Genomic DNA, 23,394 nt, shown 5'->3' with positions numbered 1-23,394 from the left:
ATGACTAGTGGCCCCTAAGAGCACATTTCACAATCTTCAATAGTTTAGTGCTCCCTTCTAAATGCTTGCCCTGCTTGAAAGTGATGACCCATAACCTCTTGTTCATTTGTCTCTCAATTTTAAATTGTTTACAGTGGGTGGTGGCACCAGTGGTGTCCATTTGAAATAGGAGTGGAAGGGAAGGACAGAAATAGCATGAAGAAATACATAAAGATAAGAACCTTTAAAATTTATGCAGATTATTTGATATCAGTTCCAAACTAATGAAGCAGACCAATAAGAAGTACAGTTTTGGTTGGTCTGCTTTTTTCTAATCCAGTGGGATTAATTGTTGAAAAGACTGGAAAATAAGACTGTGAAAAAGATCAGAATAAATATGAAAATTTGATGTAGGAGACTGAAGGGAAAAATGAATAGTTGTCAAGGCTATCATGAGGAGAAAAAAAAAAGACAGGGAACAGCTGTTCTCAGTCTCCATAAAGATAGGAAAGGATCTCAGGAATAGATGCCCCCTCACCCAGCATAAGACCTCCATGAATTCTTACAGAAGATCTTATCATGCTCTTTATCATAAAGTTAATACAAGGTCACACCATAAGGTCTCATATTACACTGTTGAGAATTTACTAAGACTCTTGTGAAGGAATGTTCAATTAAAACGTGGATTGTAAAAATAAACTATGGGTAAATTTAGTGTTATTTTTAACTGCTCTGATAGTTCCTTATTTCCTTATTGTTATTAAATTGAAAAGTTCCATAGATCATTCATGTAAGTTGACAAGCTTGAAAGTAATGATACTTTTAACTCAATAGTATTTTTCCCCCTAAAAATTTATATGTTTTCTCTAAATGGGGGAAAATACAATGGAAAACCAATGTTTCCTCTTTCACATTCTATTTAACTGCCAATGCTAGAATTCAGGTTAGCTGAGCAGGTGCCAATTGACAAGCACTTGAAGAAAATCAATACAAAAGTTTTAATGAGAGGCGGAGCCAAGATGGCGGCGTGAGTAGAGCAGCAGAAATCTCCTCCCAAAACCACATATATTTTTGAAAATACAACAAAGACAACACTTCCTAAAAGAGAGACCAGAAGACACAGGACAACATTCAGACCACATCCACACCTGCGAGAACCAAGCGCCTCGAGAAGGGGGTAAGATACAAGCCCCGGCCCGGCGGAACCCGAGCACCCCACACCCCAGCTCTGGGCGAGAGGAGAGGAATCGGAGCGAGGAGGGAGAGGGAGCTCAGGAATGCTAAATAGATATCCCTAGCCATCCGCACCAGAGCGCAGACACAGTGCACGCATGGGGTCCTGGATACTAGGGAAACAGGACAGTAAGACCTGTGAGAGGGTCCCTGCAGCCGGCGTCCTGGGGACAAAGAAAAGCAAGTGCTTTTTGAAAGTCTTAAAGGGACAGGGACCCCACAGCTGGAGAGAAGCGTCCTGGAACACGTAGTCAAGCAGCAGGGAACTGTGGGCACCCTAAACCCCTGGAGAGCAGGGCAGCTCAGAGGCCTCTCACGGAGATAAACAGCCTCCTGGCTGTTCCCCCTCCAATGCGGACCCACCATATTTGAGCGGCAGCCTGAGGCAGGCCATGCCCACAGCAACTGCAGAGATAAACTCCATAGAGGCTGGGCAAGAATCAGAAGCCCCGTCTGCGTGCAGCTGCCCAGCACAAGCCACTAGAGGTCACTGTTCTCCCAGGAAAGGAAGGCCACAAACCAACAAGAAGGGAAGTTCTTCCAGCCATCACACGTGCCAGCTCTGCAAACTATCTCTATCACCATGAAAAGGCAAAATTTGAGGCAGACAAAGATTACAGAGACAACACCTGAGGAGACAGACCTAACCAGTCTTCCTGAAAAAGAATTCAAAATAAAAATCATAAAAATGCTGACGGAGATGCAGAGAAATATACAAGAGCTAAGGGATGAAGTCTGGAGGGAGATTATAGACGTCTGGAGGGAGATTACAGACGTCTGGAAGGAGATTACAGAAATGAAACAAATTCTGGAAGGATTTATAAGCATAATGGATAAGATGCAAGAGGCCATTGATGAAATAGAAACCAGAGAACAGGAATGCATAGAAGCTGACACAGAGAGACATAAAAGGATCTCAAGGAATGAAACAATATTAAGAGAAATGTGTGACCAATCCAAAAGGAACAATATCCGTATTATAGGGTTACCAGAAGAAGAGAGAGAAAAAGGGATAGAAAGTGTCTTTGAAGAAATAATTGCTGAAAACTTCCCAAAACTGGGGGAGGAAATAATCGAACAGACCACGGAAATACACAGAACTTCCAACAGAAAGGACCCAAGGAGGACAACACCAAGACACATAATAATTAAAATGGCAAAGATCAAGGACAAGGACAGAGTATTAAAGGCAGCCAGAGAGAGAAAAAAGTCACCTACAAAGGAAAACCCATCAGGATAGCATCACACTTCTCAAAAGAAACCTTACAGGTCAGAAGAGAATGGCATGATATATTTAATGCAATGAAACAGAAGGGCCTTGAACCAAGGATACTGTATCCAGCATGATAATCATTTAAATATGAAGGAGGGATTAAACAATTCCCAGACAAGCAAAAGTTGAGAGAATTTGCCTCCCACAAATCACCTCTACAGGGTATTCTAGAGGGACTATTCTAGATGGGAGCACTCCTAAGACTAAACAGATGTCACCAGAGAAAATAAAATCACAGCACAGAAAGCAGACCAACCAAATACTAACCGAAGGCAAAAAATAAAATCAACTACCCACTAAAAGCAGTAAAAGGAAACACGAAAGAGCACAGAATAAAACAACCAACATATAAAGAATGGAGGAGGAGGAATAAGAAGGGAGAGAAGAAAAGAATCTCCAGACAGTGTATATAACAGCTCAATAAGTGAGCTAAGTTAGGCAGTAAGATACTAAAGAAGCTAACCTTGAACCTTTGGTAACCACGAATCTAAAGCCTGCAATGGCAATAAGTACATATCTTTCAATAGTCACCCTAAATGTAAATGGAATGAATGCACCAATCAAAAGACACAGAGTAACAGAATAGATAAAAAAGCAAGACCCATCTATATGCTGCTTACAAGAAACTCACCTCAAACCCAAAGACATGCACAGACTAAAAGTCAAGGGATGGAAAAACATATTTCAGGCAAACAACAGAGAAGAAAGCAGGGGTTGCAGTACTAATATCAGACAAAATAGACTTCAAAACAAAGAAAGTAACAAGAGATAAAGAAGGACACTACATAATGATAAAGGGCTCAGTCAAACAAGAGGATATAACCATTATAAATGTCTATGCCCCCAACACAGGAGCACCAGCATATGTGAAACAAATACTAACAGAACTAAAGGGGGAAATAGAATGCAATGCATTCATTTTAGGAGACTTCAACACGCCACTCACCCCCAAAGGGTAGAACCACTGGGCAGAAAATAAGTAAGGACACGGAGGCACTGAACAACACACAAGAACAGATGGATCTAATAGACATCTATAGAACTCTACATCCAAAAGCAACAGGATATACATTCTTCTCAAGTGAACATGGAACATTCTCCAGAATAGACCACATACTAGGTCACAAAAAGAGCCTCAGTAAATTAAAAAAGGTTGAAATCCTACCAACTAACTTTTCAGGCCACAAAGGTATAAAACTAGAAATAAATTGTACAAAGAAAACAAAAAGGCTCACAAACACATGGAGGCTTAACAACATGCTCCTAAATAATCAATGGAACCACGACCAAATTAAAATAGAGATCAAGGAATATATGGAAACAAACAACAACAACAACACAAAGCCCCAACTTCTGTGGGACGCAGCGAAAGCAGTCTTAAGAGGAAAGTATATAGCGATCCAGGCACACTTAAAGACGGAAGAACAATCCCAAATGAATAGTCTAACATCACAATTATTGAAACTGGGAAAAGAAGAACAAATGAGGCCTAAAGTCAGCAGAAGGAGGGACATAATAAAGATCAGAGAAGAAATAAACAAAATTGAGAAGAATAAAACAATAGCAAAAATCAATGAAACCAAGAGCTGGTTCTTTGAGAAAATAAACAAAATAGATAAGCCTCTAGCCAAACTTATTAAGAGAAAAAGAGATTCAACACACATCAATAGAATCAGAAATGAGAATGGAAAAATCATGACAGACTCCACAGAAATACAAAGAATTATTAAAGACTGCTATGAAAACCTAAATGCCAACAAGCTGGAAAACCTAGAAGAAATGGACAACTTCCCAGAAAAATACAACATTCCAAGACTGACCAAGGAAGAAACACAAAAGTTAAACAAACCAATTATGAGCAAAAAAATTGAAATGGTAATCAAAAAACTATCCAAGAAGAGAGGGGCGGAAGATGGCGGCGTGAGTAGAGCAGCGGAAATCTCCTCCCAAAACAACATATATCTATGAAAATATAACAAAGACAACCCTTCCTAGAATAAAGACCAGAGGACACAGGACAATATCCAGACCACATCCGCACCTGAGAGAACCCAGCGCCTCGCGAAGGGGGTAAGATACAAGCCCCGGCCCCGCGGGAGCCGAGCGCCCCTCCCCCCAGCTCCCGGCGGGAGAAGAGCAGGCAGAGCGGGAGGGAGATGGAGCCCAGGACTGCCGAACACCCAGCCCCAACCATCCGGGCCAGAGTGCAGGGCCCTCGATACTGGGAAAACAGGGCAGCAAGAACAGTGAGCAGGCACTGGAGGCTGGGCGACAGAGGACATAAGAAAAGCTCGCGACCATTTTTTTTTTTTTGCTTTTTTGCTGCTTTGTTGTGGCAAGCGCTTTTTGGAAGTCTTAAAGGGACAGGGACCCCAATACTAGGGAAACAGGGCAGAAAGACCAGTGAGCAGAGGCCTGTGGCTGGCACCGGAGAATAAAGAAAAACGAACGACCACCTTTTTTTTTTAATTAAAAAAATTTTTTTTCTTTTTTTTTTTGTGGTCGTTGTTTTGTTTTGGCGGGTGCTTTTTGGAAGTCTTAAAGGGGCAGGGCAGGTCACTTAATCCAGAGGTAGGGAATCCGGGATCTCTGGGCACCCTAACCCCTGGGCTGCAGGGAGCAGGGAGGCCCCTTACAGAGATAAATAGCCTCCCAGCAGCTCCTGCTCCAACGCGACTCCACCATTTTGGAGTAGCTGCCCGAGCCAGGCCACGCCCACAGCAACAGCGGAGATAAACTCCATAGCAGCCCGGCAGGAAGCAGAAACCCTGTCTGCGCGCAGCTGCGCAGCACAAGCCACTAGAGGCCGCTGTTCTCCCAGGAGAGGAGGGCCACAAACCAACAAGAAAGGAAGTCCTTCCAGCCGTCACTCGTCCCAGTTCTGCAGACTATTCCTATCACCATGAAAAGGCAAAGCTACAGGCAGACAAAGATCACAGAGACAACACCAGAGAAGGAGACAGACCTAACCAGTCTTCCTGACAAAGAATTCAAAATAAGAATCATAAACATGCTGACAGAGATGCAGAGAAATACACAAGAGAAATGGGATGAAGTCCGGAAGGAGATCACAGATGCCAGAAAGGAGATTGCAGAAATGAAACAAACTCTGGAAGGGTTTATAAGCAGAATGGATAGAATGCAAGAGGCCATTGATGGAATTGAAATCAGAGAACAGGAACGCATAGAAGCTGACATAGAGAGAGACAAAAGGATCTCCAGGAATGAAACAATATTAAGAGAACTGTGTGACCAATCTAAAAGGAACAATATCCGTATTATAGGGGTCCCAGAAGAAGAAGAGAGAGGAAAAGAGATGGAAAGTATCTTAGAAGAAATAATTGCTGAAAACTTCCCCACACTGGGGGAGGAAGTAATCGAACAGACCACGGAAATACACAGAACCCCCAACAGAAAGGATCCAAGAAGGGCAACACCAAGACACATAATAATTAAAATGGCAAAGATCAAGGACAAGGAAAGAGTGTTAAAGGCAGCTAGAGAGAAAAAGGTCACCTATAAAGGGAAACCCATCAGGCTAACGTCAGATTTCTCAACAGAAACCCTACAGGCCAGAAGAGAATGGCATGATATATTTAATACAATGAAACAGAAGGGCCTTGAACCAAGGATACTGTATCCAGCACGACTATCATTCAAATATGATGGTGGGATTAAACAATTCCCAGACAAACAAAAGCTGAGGGAATTTGCTTTCCACAAACCACCTCTACAGAACATCTTACAGGGACTGCTCTAGATGGGAGCACTCCTAGAAGGAGCACAGCACAAAACACCCAACATATGAAGAATCGAGGAGGAGGAACAAGAAGGGAGAGAAGAAAAGAATCTCCAGACAGTGTATATAACAGCTCAATAAGCGAGCTAAGTTAGGCAGTAAGATACTAAAGAGGCTAACCTTGAACCTTTGGTAACCACGAATTTAAAGCCTGCAATGGCAATAAGTACATATCTTTCAATAGTCACCCTAAATGTTAATGGGTTGAATGCACCAATCAAAAGACACAGAGTAACAGAATGGATAAAAAAGCAAGACCCATCTATATGCTGCTTACAAGAAACTCACCTCAAACCCAAAGACATGTACAGACTAAAAGTCAAGGGATGGAAAAACATATTTCAAGCAAACAACAGTGAGAAGAAAGCAGGGGTTGCAGTACTAATATCAGACAAAATAGACTTCAAAACAAAGAAAGTAACAAGAGATAAAGAAGGACACTACATAATGATAAAGGGCTCAGTCAAACAAGAGGATATAACCATTCTAAATATATATGCACCCAACACAGGAGGACCAGCATATGTGAAACAAATACTAACAGAACTAAAGGGGGATATAGACTGCAATGCATTCATTCTAGGAGACTTCAACACACCACTCACCCCAAAGGATAGATCCACTGGGCAGAAAATAAGTAAGGACACGGAAGCACTGAACAACACAGTAGAGCAGATGGACCTAATAGACATCTATAGAACTCTACATCCAAAAGCAGCGGGATATACATTCTTCTCAAGTGCACATGGAACATTCTCCAGAATAGACCACATACTAGGCCACAAAAAGAGCCTCAGAAAATTCCAAAAGATTGAAATCCTACCAACCAACTTTTCAGACCACAAAGGCATAAAACTAGAAATAAACTGTACAAAGAAAGCAAAGAGGCTCACAAACACATGGAGGCTTAACAACACGCTCCTAAATAATCAATGGATCAATGACCAAATCAAAATGGAGATCCAGCAATATATGGAAACAAATGACAACAACAACACTAAGCCCCAACTTCTGTGGGACACAGCAAAAGCAGTCTTAAGAGGAAAGTATATAGCAATCCAAGCATATTTAAAAAAGGAAGAGCAATCCCAAATGAATGGTCTAATGTCACAATTATCGAAATTGGAAAAAGAAGAACAGATGAGGCCTAAGGTCAGCAGAAGGAGGGACATAATAAAGATCAGAGAAGAAATAAATAAAATTGAGAAGAATAAAACAATAGCAAAAATCAATGAAACCAAGAGCTGGTTCTTCGAGAAAATAAACAAAATAGATAAGCCTCTAGCCAGACTTATTAAGAAGAAAAGAGAGTCAACACAAATCAACAGTATCAGAAACGAGAAAGGAAAAATCACGACGGACCCCACGGAAATGCAAAGAATTATTGGAGAATACTATGAAAACCTATATGCTAACAAGCTGGGAAACCTAGGAGAAATGGACAACTTCCTAGAAAAATATAACCTTCCAAGATTGACCCAGGAAGAAACAGAAAATCTAAACAGACCAATTACCAGCAACGAAATTGAAGAGGTAATCAAAAAACTACCAAAGTACAAAACCCCCGGGCCAGATGGATTTACCTCGGAATTTTATCAGACATACAGGGAAGACATAATACCCATTCTCCTTAAAGTTTTCCAAAAAATAGAGGAGGAGGGGATACTCCCAAACTCATTCTATGAAGCTAACATCACCCTAATACCAAAAGCAGGCAAAGAACCCACAAAAAAGAAAACTACAGACCAATATCCCTGATGAACGTAGATGCAAAAATACTCAACAAAATATTAGCAAACCGAATTCAAAAATACATCAAAAGGATCATACACCATGACCAAGTGGGATTCATCCCAGGGATGCAAGGATGGTACAACATTCGAAAGTCCATCAACATCATCCACCACATCAACAAAAAGAAAGACAAAAACCACATGATCATCTCCATAGATGCTGAAAAAGCATTTGACAAAGTTCAACATCCATTCATGTTAAAAACTCTCAGCAAAATGGGAATAGAGGGCAAGTACCTCAACATAATAAAGGCCATCTATGATAAACCCACAGCCAACATTATACTGAACAGCGAGAAGCTGAAAGCATTTCCTCTGAGATCGGGAACTAGACAGGGATGCCCACTCTCTCCACTGTTATTTAACATAGTACTGGAGGTCCTAGCCACGGCAATCAGACAAAATAAAGAAATACAAGGAATCCAGATTGGTAAAGAAGAAGTTAAACTGTCACTATTTGCAGATGACATGATACTGTACATAAAAAACCCTAAAGACTCCACCCCAAAACTACTAGAACTGATATCGGAATACAGCAAAGTTGCAGGATACAAAATCAACACACAGAAATCTGTGGCTTTCCTATATACTAACAATGAACCAACAGAAAGAGAAATCAGGAAAACAACTCCATTCACAATTGCATCAAAAAAAATAAAATACCTAGGAATAAACCTAACCAAAGAAGTGAAAGACTTATACTCTGAAAACTACAAGTCACTCTTAAGAGAAATTAAAGGGGACACTAACAGATGGAAACTCATCCCATGCTCGTGGCTAGGAAGAATTAATATCGTCAAAATGGCCATCCTGCCCAAAGCAATATACAGATTTGATGCAATCCCTATGAAACTACCAGCAACATTCTTCAATGAACTGGAACAAATAATTCAAAAATTCATATGGAAACACCAAAGACCCCGAATAGGCAAAGCAATCCTGAGAAAGAAGAATAAAGTAGGGGGGATCTCACTCCCCAACTTCAAGCTCTACTATAAAGCCATAGTAATCAAGACAATTTGGTACTGGCACAAGAGCAGAGCCACAGACCAATGGAACAGACTAGAGAATCCAGACATTAACCCAGACATATATGGTCAATTAATATTTGATAAAGGAGCCATGGACATACAATGGCGAAATGACAGTCTCTTCAACAGGTGGTGCTGGCAAAACTGGACAGCTACATGTAGGAGAATGAAACTGGACCATTGTCTAACCCCATATACAAAAGTAAACTCAAAATGGATCAAAGACCTGAATGTAAGCCATGAAACCATTAAACTCTTGGAAGAAAACATAGGCACAAACCTCTTAGACATAAACATGAGTGACCTCTTCTTGAACATATCTCCCCGGGCAAGGAAAACAACAGCAAAAATGAGTAAGTGGGACTATATTAAGCTGAAAAGCTTCTGTACAGCAAAAGACACCATCAATAGAACAAGAAGGATCCCTACAGTATGGGAGAATATATTTGAAAATGACACATCCGATAAAGGCTTGACGTCCAGAATATATAAGGAGCTCACACGCCTCAACAAACAAAAAACAAATAACCCAATTAAAAAATGGGCAGAGGAACTGAACAGACAGTTCTCCAAAAAAGAAATACAGATGGCCCACAGACACATGAAAAGATGCTCCACATCGCTAATTATCAGAGAAATGCAAATTAAAACTACAATGAGGTATCACCTCACACCAGTAAGGATGGCTGCCATCCAAAAGACAAACAACAACAAATGTTGGCGAGGCTGTGGAGAAAGGGGAACCCTCCTACACTGCTGGTGGGAATGTAAGTTAGTTCAACCATTGTGGAAAGCAGTATGGAGGTACATCAAAATGCTCAAAACAGACTTACCATTTGACCCAGGAATTCCACTCCTAGGAATTTACCCTAAGAACGCAGCAATCAAGTTTGAGAAAGACAGATGCACCCCTATGTTTATTGCAGCACTATTTAAAATAGCCAAGAATTGGAAGCAACCTAAATGTCCATCAATAGATGAATGGATAAAGAAGATGTGGTACATATACACAATGGAATACTACTCAGCCATAAGAAAAGGGCAAATCCAATCATTTGCAGCAACATGGATGGAGCTGGAGGGTATTATGCTCAGTGAAACAAGCCAAGCGGAGAAAGAGAAATACCAAATGATTTCACTTATCTGTGGAATATAAGAACAAAGGAAAAACTGAAGGAACAAAACAGCAGCAGAATCACAGAACTCAAGAATGGACTAACAGGTACCAAAGGGAAAGGGAATGCGGAGGATGGGTGGGTAGGGAGGGATAAGGGGGGGAGAAGTAGGGGGGTATTAAGATCAGCATGCATGGGGGGGTAGGAGAAAAGGGAGGGCTGTACAACACAGAGAAGGCAAGTAGTGATTCTACAACATTTTGCTATGCTGATGGACAGTGACTGTAAAGGGGTTTATAGGGGAGAGCCTAGTAAACATAATATTCGTCATGTAAGTGTAGATTAGTGATAGAAAAAAAAAAGGGCATTTCCTGTGTGGTAACCTCCAACGAGTTCTACACAAGGGTATAAAGGGCATATAAAAGTGTAGGCAAAGGGTCTGTTTGTGTTTATACAGAGGATCAAAGCCTAATTGGGCTACCCCGAAAATGAACTAAGATACGATATGAAAAAGAACTTCCAACATCTGCACTCTCTGGAAGACTCATGCCAGAAGATGATCATCAAAAAACCCCAACAAAGATCCACGCACTTCTACAGCTGTAGATGCACTCATCCCACCAGTTCCTGGACTTGCCATGGGAATGAGGAAGGAGATATCTAAGCTGGCCTGTGCATACAGTAAAACAACAAAATTGGACTGGATCTATACTGTTGGAACTCAACCAAGAATTTGGAGAAGTGCAAATTGTAGCGCTCCAAAGTCTTACAACTACAAACTATTTACTGTTAAAAGAACATATGGCATGTGAACAGTCCCCAGGAATGGGTTGTTTTAATTTGTCTGATTTCTCTCAGACTGTTCAAGTTCAGTTGGACAATATCCACCATATCATAGATAAGTTTTCACAAATGCCTAAGGTGCCTAACTGGTTTTCTTGGTTTCACTGCAGATGGCTGGTAATTACAGATATGTTTTGGTTATGTAACTATACTCCTATTATGTTAATGTGTGTGTGCAATTTAAGTAGTAGCTTAAAACCTGTACATGCTGAAGTTACTCTACAAGAAGATATATCAAAGAAATAATCAATCTTCCCATGTTTTCTTCCACCTGTTACTTCTATAGCTTTTCTTCTTCCTTCCTAATTACAACCCTTAAATAGAATTCGTGCCTCATATCAAATTTACCGAGTATCATAATTCTTCCAAGTGGTAAAGATACCTCAAGACAAATGCTGGGCATAGAAGCCACAGGGCATAAATATGCAAAGAAGTAAAAAGCTAACTTTTTCAAACAATAAGGCTTCTCTCTCACTCACCAACTTCACATTTCCCTGTATGGCCCCGGAAGATGACTGGTTAGCCAGAGACGGGTAAGATTCCTCAAGGGAGGAACAACCTAAGACAGGCACAGTCGCAGGGGGGACATCAGGTGAGAAATTGGGGATCAACAGAGGTGAGGCTTAGAACCTCACCCCCCCGTTCTGAGAGAAATGTTCTGCATACGTGGATGTTTTATTGCCCTGGTCTAGCTTGGATTAACACATAGTGTACAGGCACACACCTGATCATCTACATGTGCTCTCTTACAACACTAAACTATGTTTTCTACCTTTATCTTGTATCTACCTACCACTTCAGCATTTTATTAAAAATAATAATAATAAAGAGAGAAATGTGGTATCCACATATAAATCAAGTATAAAAACCAAATGAGTATTCATATTTGAACTGACTGTTTAGAGTTCATAATGCATGAGCAAAACCGAAAGTTTCTGTGATGACTGCCCTTGTACTGTTCACTATGTAACTTATTCATTATGTAAGAATTTGTTCTACATGTAAAAACTTGTTTGTTATGCCTCAGAAGATTGGAGACTGACAAAAATTAGGCTTGGGGTGGATTAATGATTGTGCATTGAGCATTGACTCCCCTATACAGAATTTTATTGTCGTTAACAACCATTTGATCAATAAATATGAGAGATGCCCTCACAAAAAAAAAAAAAAAAAAAAAAAAAAGGACAGACTTCCAATGGTAAAATAAAAACCGGGATGTAATGTATAGCATAAGGAATATAGTCAAGATATTGTAACAGCCTGGTAGGGTGATAGCTGGAACCTAGAATTATGTATATAAATGTTCTACCACTGTGTTGTACACTTGAAACTCATGTAATGTAATACTGTGTGTCAACTACCCTTCAATAAAAAATAATTATTTAAAAAAAAAAAAACTATCCAAGAACAAAACCCCTGGGTCAGACGGATTTACCTTGGAATTTTATCAGACATACAGAGAAGACATAATACCCATTCTCCTTAATGTTTTCCAAAAAATAGAAGAGGAGGCAATACTCCCAAACTCATTCAATGAAGCCAAAATCACCCTAATACCAAAACAGGGCAAAGACCCCACCAAAAAAGAAAATTACAGACCAATAACCCTGATGAACATATACGCAAAAATCCTCCACAAAATATTAGCAAACTGAATTCAAAAACACATCAAGAGGATCATACACCATTATCAAGTGGAATTCATCCCAGGGATGCAAAGATGGTACAACATTCAAAAATCCATCAACATCATCCACCACATCAACAAAAAGAAGGACAAAAACCACATGATCGTCTCCATAGACGCTGAAAAAGCATTTCACAAAATTGAACATCCATTCATGATAAAAACTCTCAACAAAATGGGTATAGAGGGCAAGTACTTCAACATACTAAAGGCCATATATGACAAACCCACAGTCAACATCATACTTAACACCGAGAAGCTGAAAGCTTTTCCTCTGACATTGGGAAAAAGACAGGGATGCCCACTCTCCCCACTTTTATTCAACATAGTACTGGAGGTCCTAGCCACGGCTATTAGACAAAACAAAGAAATACAAGGTATCCAGATTGGTAAAGAAGAAGTCAAACTGTCACTGTTTGCAGATGACATGATATTGTACATAAAAAAAACCCTGAAGACTCCACTCAAAAACTGCTAGAACTAGTATCTGAATTCAGCTAAGTTGCAGGATACAAAATTAATACACAGAAATCTGTTGCTTTCCTATACACTAACGATGAACTAGCAGAAAGAGAAATCAGAAAAACAATTCCATTCACAATTGCATCAACAAGAATAAAATGCCTAGGAATAAACCTAACCAAGGAAGTGAAAGACCTATACCTGTAAAACTACAAGAAACTCTTAAGAGAAATTAAAGAGGACACTAACAAATGGAAACTCATCCCATGCTCTTGGCTAGGAAGAATTAGTATTGTCAAAATGGCCATACTGCCTAAAGCAATCCACAGATTCAATGCAATCCCTATCAAAATACCAACAGCATTCTTCAATGAACTGGAACAAATGGTTTTGAAATTCATATGGAACCACAAAAGACCCCGAATAGCCAACGCAGTCCTGAGAAGGAAGAATAAAGCAAGGGGGATCTTGCTTCCCAACTCCAAGATCTACTACAAAGCCACAGTAATCCAGACAATTTGGTACTGGCACAAGAACAGACCCACAGACCAGTGGAACAGAATAGAGAGTCCAGATATTAACCCAAACATATATGGTCAATTAATATATCATAAAGGACCCATGGACATACAATGGGGAAATGACAGCCTCTTCAACAGCTGGTGTTGGCAAAACTGGACAGCTACATGTAAGAGAATGAAACTGGATCATTGTCTAACCTCATACACAAAAGTAAATTTGAAATGGATCAAAGACCTGAATGTAAGTCATGAAACCATAAAGCTCTTAGAAAGAAACAGAGGCAAAAATCTCTTGGACATAAACATGAGCAAGTTCTTCATGAACATATCTCCCTGGGCAAGGGAAACAAAAGCAAAAATGAACAAGTGGGACTATATCAAACTAAAAAGCTTCTGTATAGCAAAGGACACCATCAATAGAACAAAAAGGCATCCTATAGTATGGGACAATATATTCATAAATGACAGATCTGATAAAGGCTTGACATCCAAAATATATAGAGAGCTCAGGTACCTCAACATACAAAAAGCAAATAATCTAATTAAAAAATGGGCACAGGATCTGAACAGACACTTCTCCAAAGAAGAAATTCAGATGGCCAACACACATGAAAAGATGCTCCGCATCACTAATTATCAGAGAAATGCAAATTACAACCACAATGAAATATCACCTAACACCAGTAAGGATCACTACCACCCAAAAGATAAACAACAATAAATGTTGGCAAAGTTGTGGAGAAAGGGGAACCCTCCTACACTGCTTGTGGGAATGTAAATTAGTTCAACCATTGTGGAAAGTAGTATGGAGGTTCCTCAAAAAGTCAAAATAGAAATACCATTTGACACAGGAATTATACTCCTAGGAATTTACCCTAAGAATACAGCAGCCCAGTTTGAAAAAGACCTATGCACCCCTATGTTTATCGCAGTACTATTTACAATAGCCAATAAATGGAAGCAACCTAAGTGTCTATCAGTAGATGAATGGATAAAGAAGAGGGCGTATATATACACAATGGAGTATTATTCAGCCATAAGAAGAAAAGAAATCCTACCATTTGCAACAACATGGATGGAGCTAGAGGGTATTATGCTCAGTGAAATAAGCCAGGTAGAAAAAGACAAGTATCAAATGATTTCACTTATCTGTGGAGTATAAGAACAAAGAAAAAAACTGAAGGAGCAAATCAGCAGCAGACTCACAGAACCCAAGAATGGACTAAGAGTTACCAAAGGGAAAGGGACTAGGGAGGATGGGTGGGAAGGGAGGCATAAGGGAAAAAAGAAGGGGGCATTACTATTACCAGACATTATGTAGTAGGGTGTGACGGGGAGGGTTGTACAACACAGAGAAGACAAGTAGTGATTCTATAGCATCTTACTACGTTGATGTACAGTGACTGTAATGGGGTATGTGGGGGTGACTTGGTGATGGGGGAAGTCTAGTAAACATAATGTTCCTCATGTAATCATAGATTAATGATACCAAAATGAATAAAAAAAGAACACAAACAGCAACCCAATGGGAAAAAAAAGGTTATAATGGTAAATTTTACATTATGTATATTTTACCACATTTAAAAAAAAATGGGCCGACGTATCACAAGACCTTTTAGAAAAATGGGATACATGAACAGACGATTCACCAGAAAGAGATAAAAGTGGCTCTGGCACAATGCTCAAACCAGCTCACAACTAAAGAAATACAAATTAAAACAACACTGAGATAGTATTTCTTACCTATCCAATGGGCAAAAATTGAAAATGCATGACAACACATTCCACTGGAGAGGCTGTGAGGAAACAAGCGGTCTTATACACTACTGCTGGGAACGCAGACAGGTATAAGCCATCTATAAGGGAATATGGCAATATCTAACAAAATGACACATGCACTTACCTTTTTGTCCCAGCAATCCCATTTCTAGAAATCTACGCTGAAGATAAATCACTAATGATGTTTAAATATATATATACAAAGTTATTCACTGAAGCATGTTTGTAATTGCAAAATATTGGAAACAATCTAAATGTCCACACACAGCAGAGAGGTTGAATTAATCTGTGTGGTGTATGTGTAAAATAAGAGTACCACGAGGCTGTAAAAAAAAATGAGGAAGACTTCTATGAAATTATAATAAATGATTTCCAGGAAATAATGAAAAAAGCAAAGCTACAAAAAGTATCTAAAGTATACTACCATTCCTATGAGAAAGAAGGGGATATGCAAAAATACACAGGTATCTACACATTTGTACAAAAGAAATACAGGAAAGCTAAACCAGAAATTAAGGAGATTGGTTAAATATAGAAGAGGGGAGAATAGTGGTAAAAAAGGGGTGGAAATTAGGGTGGAATGGGAACAGGGTAGCAGGGATGAAGAGGGAATGACACTTCTCTGAGTATATATATATATATACTTTTTCCTTTTAAAAAATATTGTGGTAAATACCATATGATTTTACTTATATGTGGAATCTAAAAAAATAAGACCAATGAACAAACAAAACAGAAAGAAACTTATAAATACAGAGAACAAATTGGTAGGTGCCACAGGGGAGGAGGTAGGGGGACAGTGAAATAGGTGAAAGGAATAAAGGGGTGCAAACCTACAAATGTAAGTAGGAGATGAAATGTACAGCATAAGGAATGTAGTCAATAATATTGTAATTCTTTGTATGGTGACAGATGGTGACTACACTTATTGTAGAGAACATTTTGTAATATATATAATTTGAGCATTTCGTAATGTACATAATTGTCAAATCACTGTTGTACACCTGAAATCAATATAACATGTATCAACTATACTTTAATTTAAAAAATTAATTAAATAGAAAAACAATATTGTGGTAAAAAAAATATAAAATTTACCAGCTTAACCACTTTTAACCATGTATTTTAAGTGTACAGTTCAATAGTGTTAAGTATTTTTACCTTGTTGTACAATAGATCTCAGAACTTCTTTATCTTGAAAAATAGAACTCTGTACCCATTAAACAAGTATGATTCCATCTCCTCCACAAGCTACTTTTTTAGTTTTCTGCCATCGCTTTTATTTATGGAGCTCTTCACCTTAATCTATATGCATAGTCATGCACCTATATTTTCCTGTAGTTCTTTTGTGGGTTTTATCTTTTTAAAAAATTGTGGTAAAAAACATGTAACGCAAAACTAACCATCTTAACCATTTTTAAGTGTACAGTTGAGTAGCATTAAGTATATTTACCTTGTTGTAAAACAGATCTCTAGGTATTTTTCATCTTGTAAAACTGAAAATATATACCCATTAAACAACTCCCCTTTTGCCCCTTCCCACAGCCCCAAAGAACTACCATTATACTTTCTGTCTCTATGAATTTGACTACTCTAGACATCTCATGTAAGCAAAATCATATAGTATTTGTTTTTTTGTGACTGCCTTATTTCACATAACATAATGTCCTCAAGTTTCATTCATACTGTAATATGTGGTAGCATTTCCTTCCTTTTTAAGGCTGAATAATATTCTGTTGTATGTTATATGTAAAAAGTATCACATTTTGCTTATCCATTCATTCACTGATAGACATTTGTGTTGCTTCTGCCTCTTAGTTACTGTGAATAGTACTGCTGTGAACATGGGTGTGCAAATATCTTCTCAAGATTCTGTTTTCAATTTTTTTGGATATATACCCAGAAATGGGATGGCTAGATCATATGGTATTTCTATTTACTTTTTAAGGAAACTCCATATTGTTCTCCATAGCAGTCATACCATTTAACAATCCCTCCAACAGTGTACAAAGGTTCTAATTTTTCCACATCCTCTTCATATCCTTGCCAATGTTTGCTATTTTCTGTTTTTTTATAGTAGCCATCTTAAAGGTGTGCAGTGATATCTCACTATGGTTTTGTTTTGCATTTCTCTGCCCTGAGTATTTCTTTTTGTATAACTCTAAGTCTGAGGCCATCATAGTGTTCCAAGTACCCAAAATATAAACAATTAAAACCAACCAAGACATAGGGAAGACCCAAAATGGAATACAAACAATAACTGTGGGAAAGAGTATCTTGCCTGGACACTCTAAGTCTAAAAACTGTATGTAATGCTATAACCTAGTTCATAAAAGTGTTTCTCACAGGGGAATGGGCTAGCAGTTCTGAAACTGTCCATACTTGAACTGAACAAATAAGTAAATATGTTGCAGATCAGGTGGTTTCTCACTGCTTAGGGAAAGGAGTTATAAATAAGGAGAGGAGGAAGGCTAAAACAAACCCTGTAGTGTTGGACTGGAATCAGAGGTATCAGTGAAAATCATGGTTTTTAATATCTATGCAGAGGGATATAAAAATATAGATATGAGTGTATGTGTGGATTACTATACATACAGATATGTCCTAGCTCTACTGACTGAGGACTAGAAGTAGTGAGATGCCAGTTAACAATGAGCACACCTAGTACCCAGATCTGGCTTCTAAACACCATTTTCCAATAGAAAAAACCCAGGGCTCCTGGAAGATATGGCTGATCCCAGAACTGGGACAGGGAAAATAAAAGATGGGTGTGAAATGTCCTGTGGAATTGCTTAAAAACTGAAGGGCACATTAAAGAACACAGGAGCGACCCTGCAGGAGCTCCACATGGACAAAGCAGGAACAGCTTGAGCAATAAAACAAAGAATGATAGTTTTGGATATTAATTCATAGAATAAAATAAAAACCCATGAGCCTTTAAGGATCAAACAAACAAACAAACAAACAAGTAAGTAAGTAAGTAAATAAATAAATAAATAAATGGGGGAAAAGAGACAGTTCTTCCTCACAGCAGAATTCTAATTAATAAGTTGCTGAGGCCAGAACCAAGCTTTCTATTACATCAAGCTTTCTCAAAGCTAACTAGCTAAATCCTAAATCATTAGCAAATTTGCTAAGTCCTAACCTTGACACTAAGTACTCCAAGAACTTTAGTATATCAGGGAAAATGACCATTAAGAGAACTAGCCTCCACTAGAATATACATTTAAAACTAATATATGACCATTACTTTATAGATCCAGGCAGGGTACCTCCATGGGCTTGTAGCAACAAAACCTGTAGCTGCTGTACCTAGGAAAAACAAAGAAAAATAGTGAGCTAGTCACAATCAAAAGCTACTTATCCCTTATGAGCAAAATTACCACAATTAGCAGTAGGTCATTTTACTTGATACCTATGAAATCTGAGGCATGACTTAGGTATTACAGGAAGCATCAGGGTGGATGTGTCCATGATAAAAGGACAACAAGCATTACATGAATAACCAGTACTCAGATGAGTTGCCCCTTTTACCTAAGCATCTTAATGAGTTTTTCTTGAGCACCTATTTAAAAAAATTAAATTCAGCACTAGGCTAGGCAATGTCACGGGGAGGAATACGAGAACAAATGCTAGTGGTTTATTCTCAATATTTACAATCTAGTTGACAAAGACAAGCCCAACGCCTGAAATAGCAGGAAATACAAGACAGAAGATGGAAGTCATTAAGTACTTTAGGGTTCTGAGAAGAAGCAAATTAATGGATTCCCCAAACAGTCAAGAGGAGGCTGCATAGGGATGGATCTTAAATTAAACCAGATTGCATGTGTAATCATCCTCTCCCATTTCCCATAACAAAAGAGGAGCTGTTCTGCTGTGAAGCAGGTACTATTATTATTTCCATTTTATAGATAGGGAAACTGAGGCACAGATAACTTATCCAAGGTACATAGCTGTTGAGTTATAGAGTTAGGATTGAACCTGGGTAGTCTGGCTTCAGTGTAAATGTTCTTAACCACTGTACTTTGCTACACATGCTATTTCTTCTCCCTGGATTTCTCTTCCTTCTTCTCTGCATAGATAATTCCTACTTAATCCCTCAGATGTCAGCTCAAATGATGCTACCTCAGGAAAGCCTTCTCAGATTAGACACATAACAGATGATCCTTTCCATACTTTCATAGCACCCTATAGCATGCTATCCCAGTTTATTGTGTTATGTTGGTATGACTATGTAGTTAGTGTTTTTCTTTCCTACTAGGTAATAAATTCTATGAAGGCAGGAACTGTATCTGCTTTGCTCAACAATGTATCCTAGCACAGTACCTGGCACATAACAGTGTTCAAAAATATTTATTGCTGTAATGAATGACCAAATAAATGACTAGGAAGAAGAGAATTTTTGGCAATAGGAATACACATGAAAGAGAATAGAGGGGCAGACTGAGTATGATATTTTGTAGTTGAGATGATAGTATGAATATGTAACTTACTTCTATTTTCTACAGTGACCCCCTAGGAGGGGAAGATAAAGGAGAAGAGGAAGGAACAAAAGAGACTAACTGAATAGTAATTATCACTGAGGAGGAAGACCAGAGACAGAGTGAGGACTGGACAGTTGGGAAACATCAGATTCCCAGTGGAAAGAGTACTATACCCTGGAAGGCAAGAAAATTCGCCCCCCCACAAGCCTGGGTCAATCCAACTACCTGCCTTATCAGCTCCTCTGCCAGGGCTACTGAGCTGCTGCACAACCAGTCATATTGATACCACCACAAATACATGCTCCTAGTCAGCTACCCTCCCATTTACATGATTTCGAGCCTTCTGTGGTCTCCTCAGTCCATCTACCCTATTGAGATCCTGCTTGCTCTCAGATGACCTTGCCCCCTACTTCACTGAGAAGATAAAAGTTATCAGGCTAAAAGTCCCTCATTTTCCTTCTTCTCCCTCTAAATCAGTGTCACTGTGTTCTTCCTATCCTAACCTCTTTTCTTCCAGTCTTGGGGGCAGGTATCCCCTCTACTGTCTAAAGCAAATCCCTCTTTATTTGTGCTCAGGATCTCAACTACTTAGAGACAGTCCCTTATCAACTAGTACCTATTCTCAGTCTTAGTCTCTCCCAACTGGTTCTTCCACTTGTTCAAGTCTCTTCCACATTTTAAAAACAAAACAGATCTACATTGCTTGACCCTTGACTACCTAGCTATTGACTATTTCATCTTGTCTTCTTGAAAGAAGAGCCTATCAGCTTCCTCCACTTCTGTATCTATTCATTCACTGTCCATCTCACAGCAATCTGCTCCTATTATTCCCCTGACTCTCTTTTCACACTGAGATCACCAATAGCCTCCCTGTAATTAAAAAAAAAATCAATGAACATTTTCAATCCTTACTTTACACTTCTTTTTAAATTTATACTTCTGATGACCCTCCTTGAAACTTTCTCCCGTTGTCTTCCATAACAGCACTGGCTTTCTTCTTACCTGTTTGCTCCTTCTTAGTCTCTTGTTGTCTTCCCTCCTTTCCTCATTCCTTAAAAGCTGCTGTTCCTCTAGCATTCTGTCTTTGACCTTCTTCTCTTCTTGGCCATTTTCTCATTCAGACCTTTACTGTGCCAAGCACTCTTTGGTCTCATCCACTCCATTAACATCAGGTACCAATTAAATGCCAATGACAAATCTGAATCTTCAGCTCAGACCTCTTGACATTAAACCAATAGCTATGTTTGGACAACTCGACTTAGATGTCCTCCAAGACCTTCAAATTCAAAATGCCCCAGACTGAATTTAATTGTTTTCATTTTCCTGACTCTGTGTTTCCTCTTGTATTCCCTGACTCAATGATTGGTGCTACCTTTTATTTTTTTTATATACTTGTCCAAGCAAGAAACCTGGCAATCAACCTTGATTCTGCCCACTGACTCTTCCACATCAAATTTGTTACAAAGTAAGCTTTATACATTCTTCTTCTACCTTCTTGGTTTTTCCTTTTCCTAATGTATCCCCTTTTCTTCTCTATTGGTACTATTTTTAATTCAGACCACAGTTATCACCTGGGTTATTGTAGCAGCCTAGAGTAGTCCCCACTTATCCACATAGGATATGTTACAAGACCCCCAGGGGATATCTGAAACTGCTGATAGTACTGAACCCCATACCTGCTGTTGTTTCCTATCCATATGGATCTATGATAAACTTTCATTTATAAATTAGGCAGTAAGAGATTAACAAAAATAATGATAAAACAGAGCAATTATAACAATATACTGTAATAAAAGTTATGTGAATGTGCTCTCTCTCTTAAAATACCTTACTGTACTGTGCTCACTCTTGTGATGATGTGAGATGATAAAATGTCTATGTGATGAGATGAAGTGACTGTCAAGTGAGGCACTGTGATGCAGCACTTGGTTACTACTGCACTTCTGACAATACATCAGGAGGAGCATCATCTGCTTCTGGACTGTGGTTTATCATGGGGAACCAAAAACATGGAGTGAAATGGTGGATAAGGGGGGACTGCTATAATTTATTTTCCTATTTCTAGACATGCCCAACTCTAATCCACTTTCTCTATACTTGTTAGACTGATCTCCCTAACACACACTTCCCATGTCAGCCTCTTACTTAAAATCCTTCAGTGGCCTCCATAGTTTTCAGGTTGAATTCCAAATTCTTTAACAAAGGACCTTCAGGTTCTGATGCCTTTCTACCTCTCTTGCCTCGTCTCTTATTGCTCACATTTTTTCTATCAGAGAAATCTCCACTGCTGCCCCCTAATCTTAAATAAGACAACAAACACGTCAATAGGAGTTACTTTAAGATTTCCTTAAACTAGCATAATGCTTAACCAACATCTCTAAACTTTTGGTAGAGGAGAACCTGAGAAATAGAGGCTCTATCATTCCACTCACATACTTCTAATTTTTCCCATCAAATTTTAAGACCCTTATACCTGTTGCTTCAGATGATTAAGTTCAGCTGTTTGGGGATCAATATTAACAACAGGTTTGTTCTTGATTTTTCTTGCTCTGTCAGCATAGCGAAGGGTATTTAATGTTTCCTCTAGATTGGAGTCAGCAGGACTCACACAGGCTATCATTAGAGTATGGCTGTTACCTCCTAGAGAATCTGAAAAAGAACAATGGAAGGAAGTGAAATCATACAAGTAGGACACAAGCAGAGCTGTCGACTGGGTTGGTGACCTCAAACTCAGAGCTATAAAAAAAAAATTCCTCAGTATCTGCAAATTTCCTATTTGTGTCAATATAAAAATGTGAAGATTTTTGATGTGTAATATTGATACAGTTTAGAATCCTACTGCATGTGTTCCTCTTCTCAAGAGAGACTGATTTCAGCAGTTAATCAGGTTTAAAACAACTGCAGCCTGGCCGCAGTAAGTTATGAGCCACTATTGGGATTAAACATTCTTAGGATGCCCCCTCTAGGTAGATTTTAACTCTTCATGGAATTCTGCTTATCAGCACTAATAAAGAAACAGTAACCAAGATCATTCTCAGGTACAAAGTACTAAGCACAGTTGGCATTCTACAGATTTCTTGGCTCCCCAAGCCATATATAAAGACATCTCTCCATTATTCTTAGAAGCCTATTTGCCAGCATGTCTGTCTCCTATTTATCAGTTAGATAGTTCTTTATGCGATAGCCTCCAACTCTGGAGTTTTATCTGTTCCATCTTCGCTTTCTCAGCACTATCATTGTGAGTTTCTCTCTTATTTGAGAGACTGTTTGGGCTTACCTTGAAGTAGTCGAGTCAACTTGGAATCTCTGTAGGGCACAAAGCCACCCTTTTTGTCATCTCCAAGAGCACTGATTACATTTCCCAAACACAGGAGGCCTCGGTTAATATTAATACC

The 23,394-nt window shown here is 39.0% G+C and overlaps 1 protein-coding gene across 4 annotated transcripts in view; it reads right to left on the bottom strand.

Annotated features, from left to right (window-relative positions):
- The window catches only part of KIF4A (kinesin family member 4A), a 129,311-nt gene that overhangs the window by 47,369 nt on the left and 58,548 nt on the right, over positions 1-23,394 (bottom strand). For all 4 annotated transcript variants that reach the window (XM_036907302.2, XM_036907301.2, XM_036907303.2 and 1 more), the window contains 3 exons: positions 23,277-23,393; positions 22,473-22,648; positions 18,766-18,827 (listed from right to left, as the gene is read on the bottom strand). In XM_036907302.2, the coding sequence (XP_036763197.2) occupies positions 18,766-18,827; positions 22,473-22,648; positions 23,277-23,393 (355 nt within the window). The remainder of the gene's footprint in view (positions 1-18,765; positions 18,828-22,472; positions 22,649-23,276; position 23,394) is intronic.

The sequence above is a fragment of the Manis pentadactyla genome, chromosome X (genome assembly GCF_030020395.1).
Source record: "Manis pentadactyla isolate mManPen7 chromosome X, mManPen7.hap1, whole genome shotgun sequence".
NCBI lineage: Eukaryota > Metazoa > Chordata > Mammalia > Pholidota > Manidae > Manis > Manis pentadactyla.
Note: the sequence above shows the minus strand (reverse complement) of the source record. Positions and strands in the feature narration are given on the sequence as shown.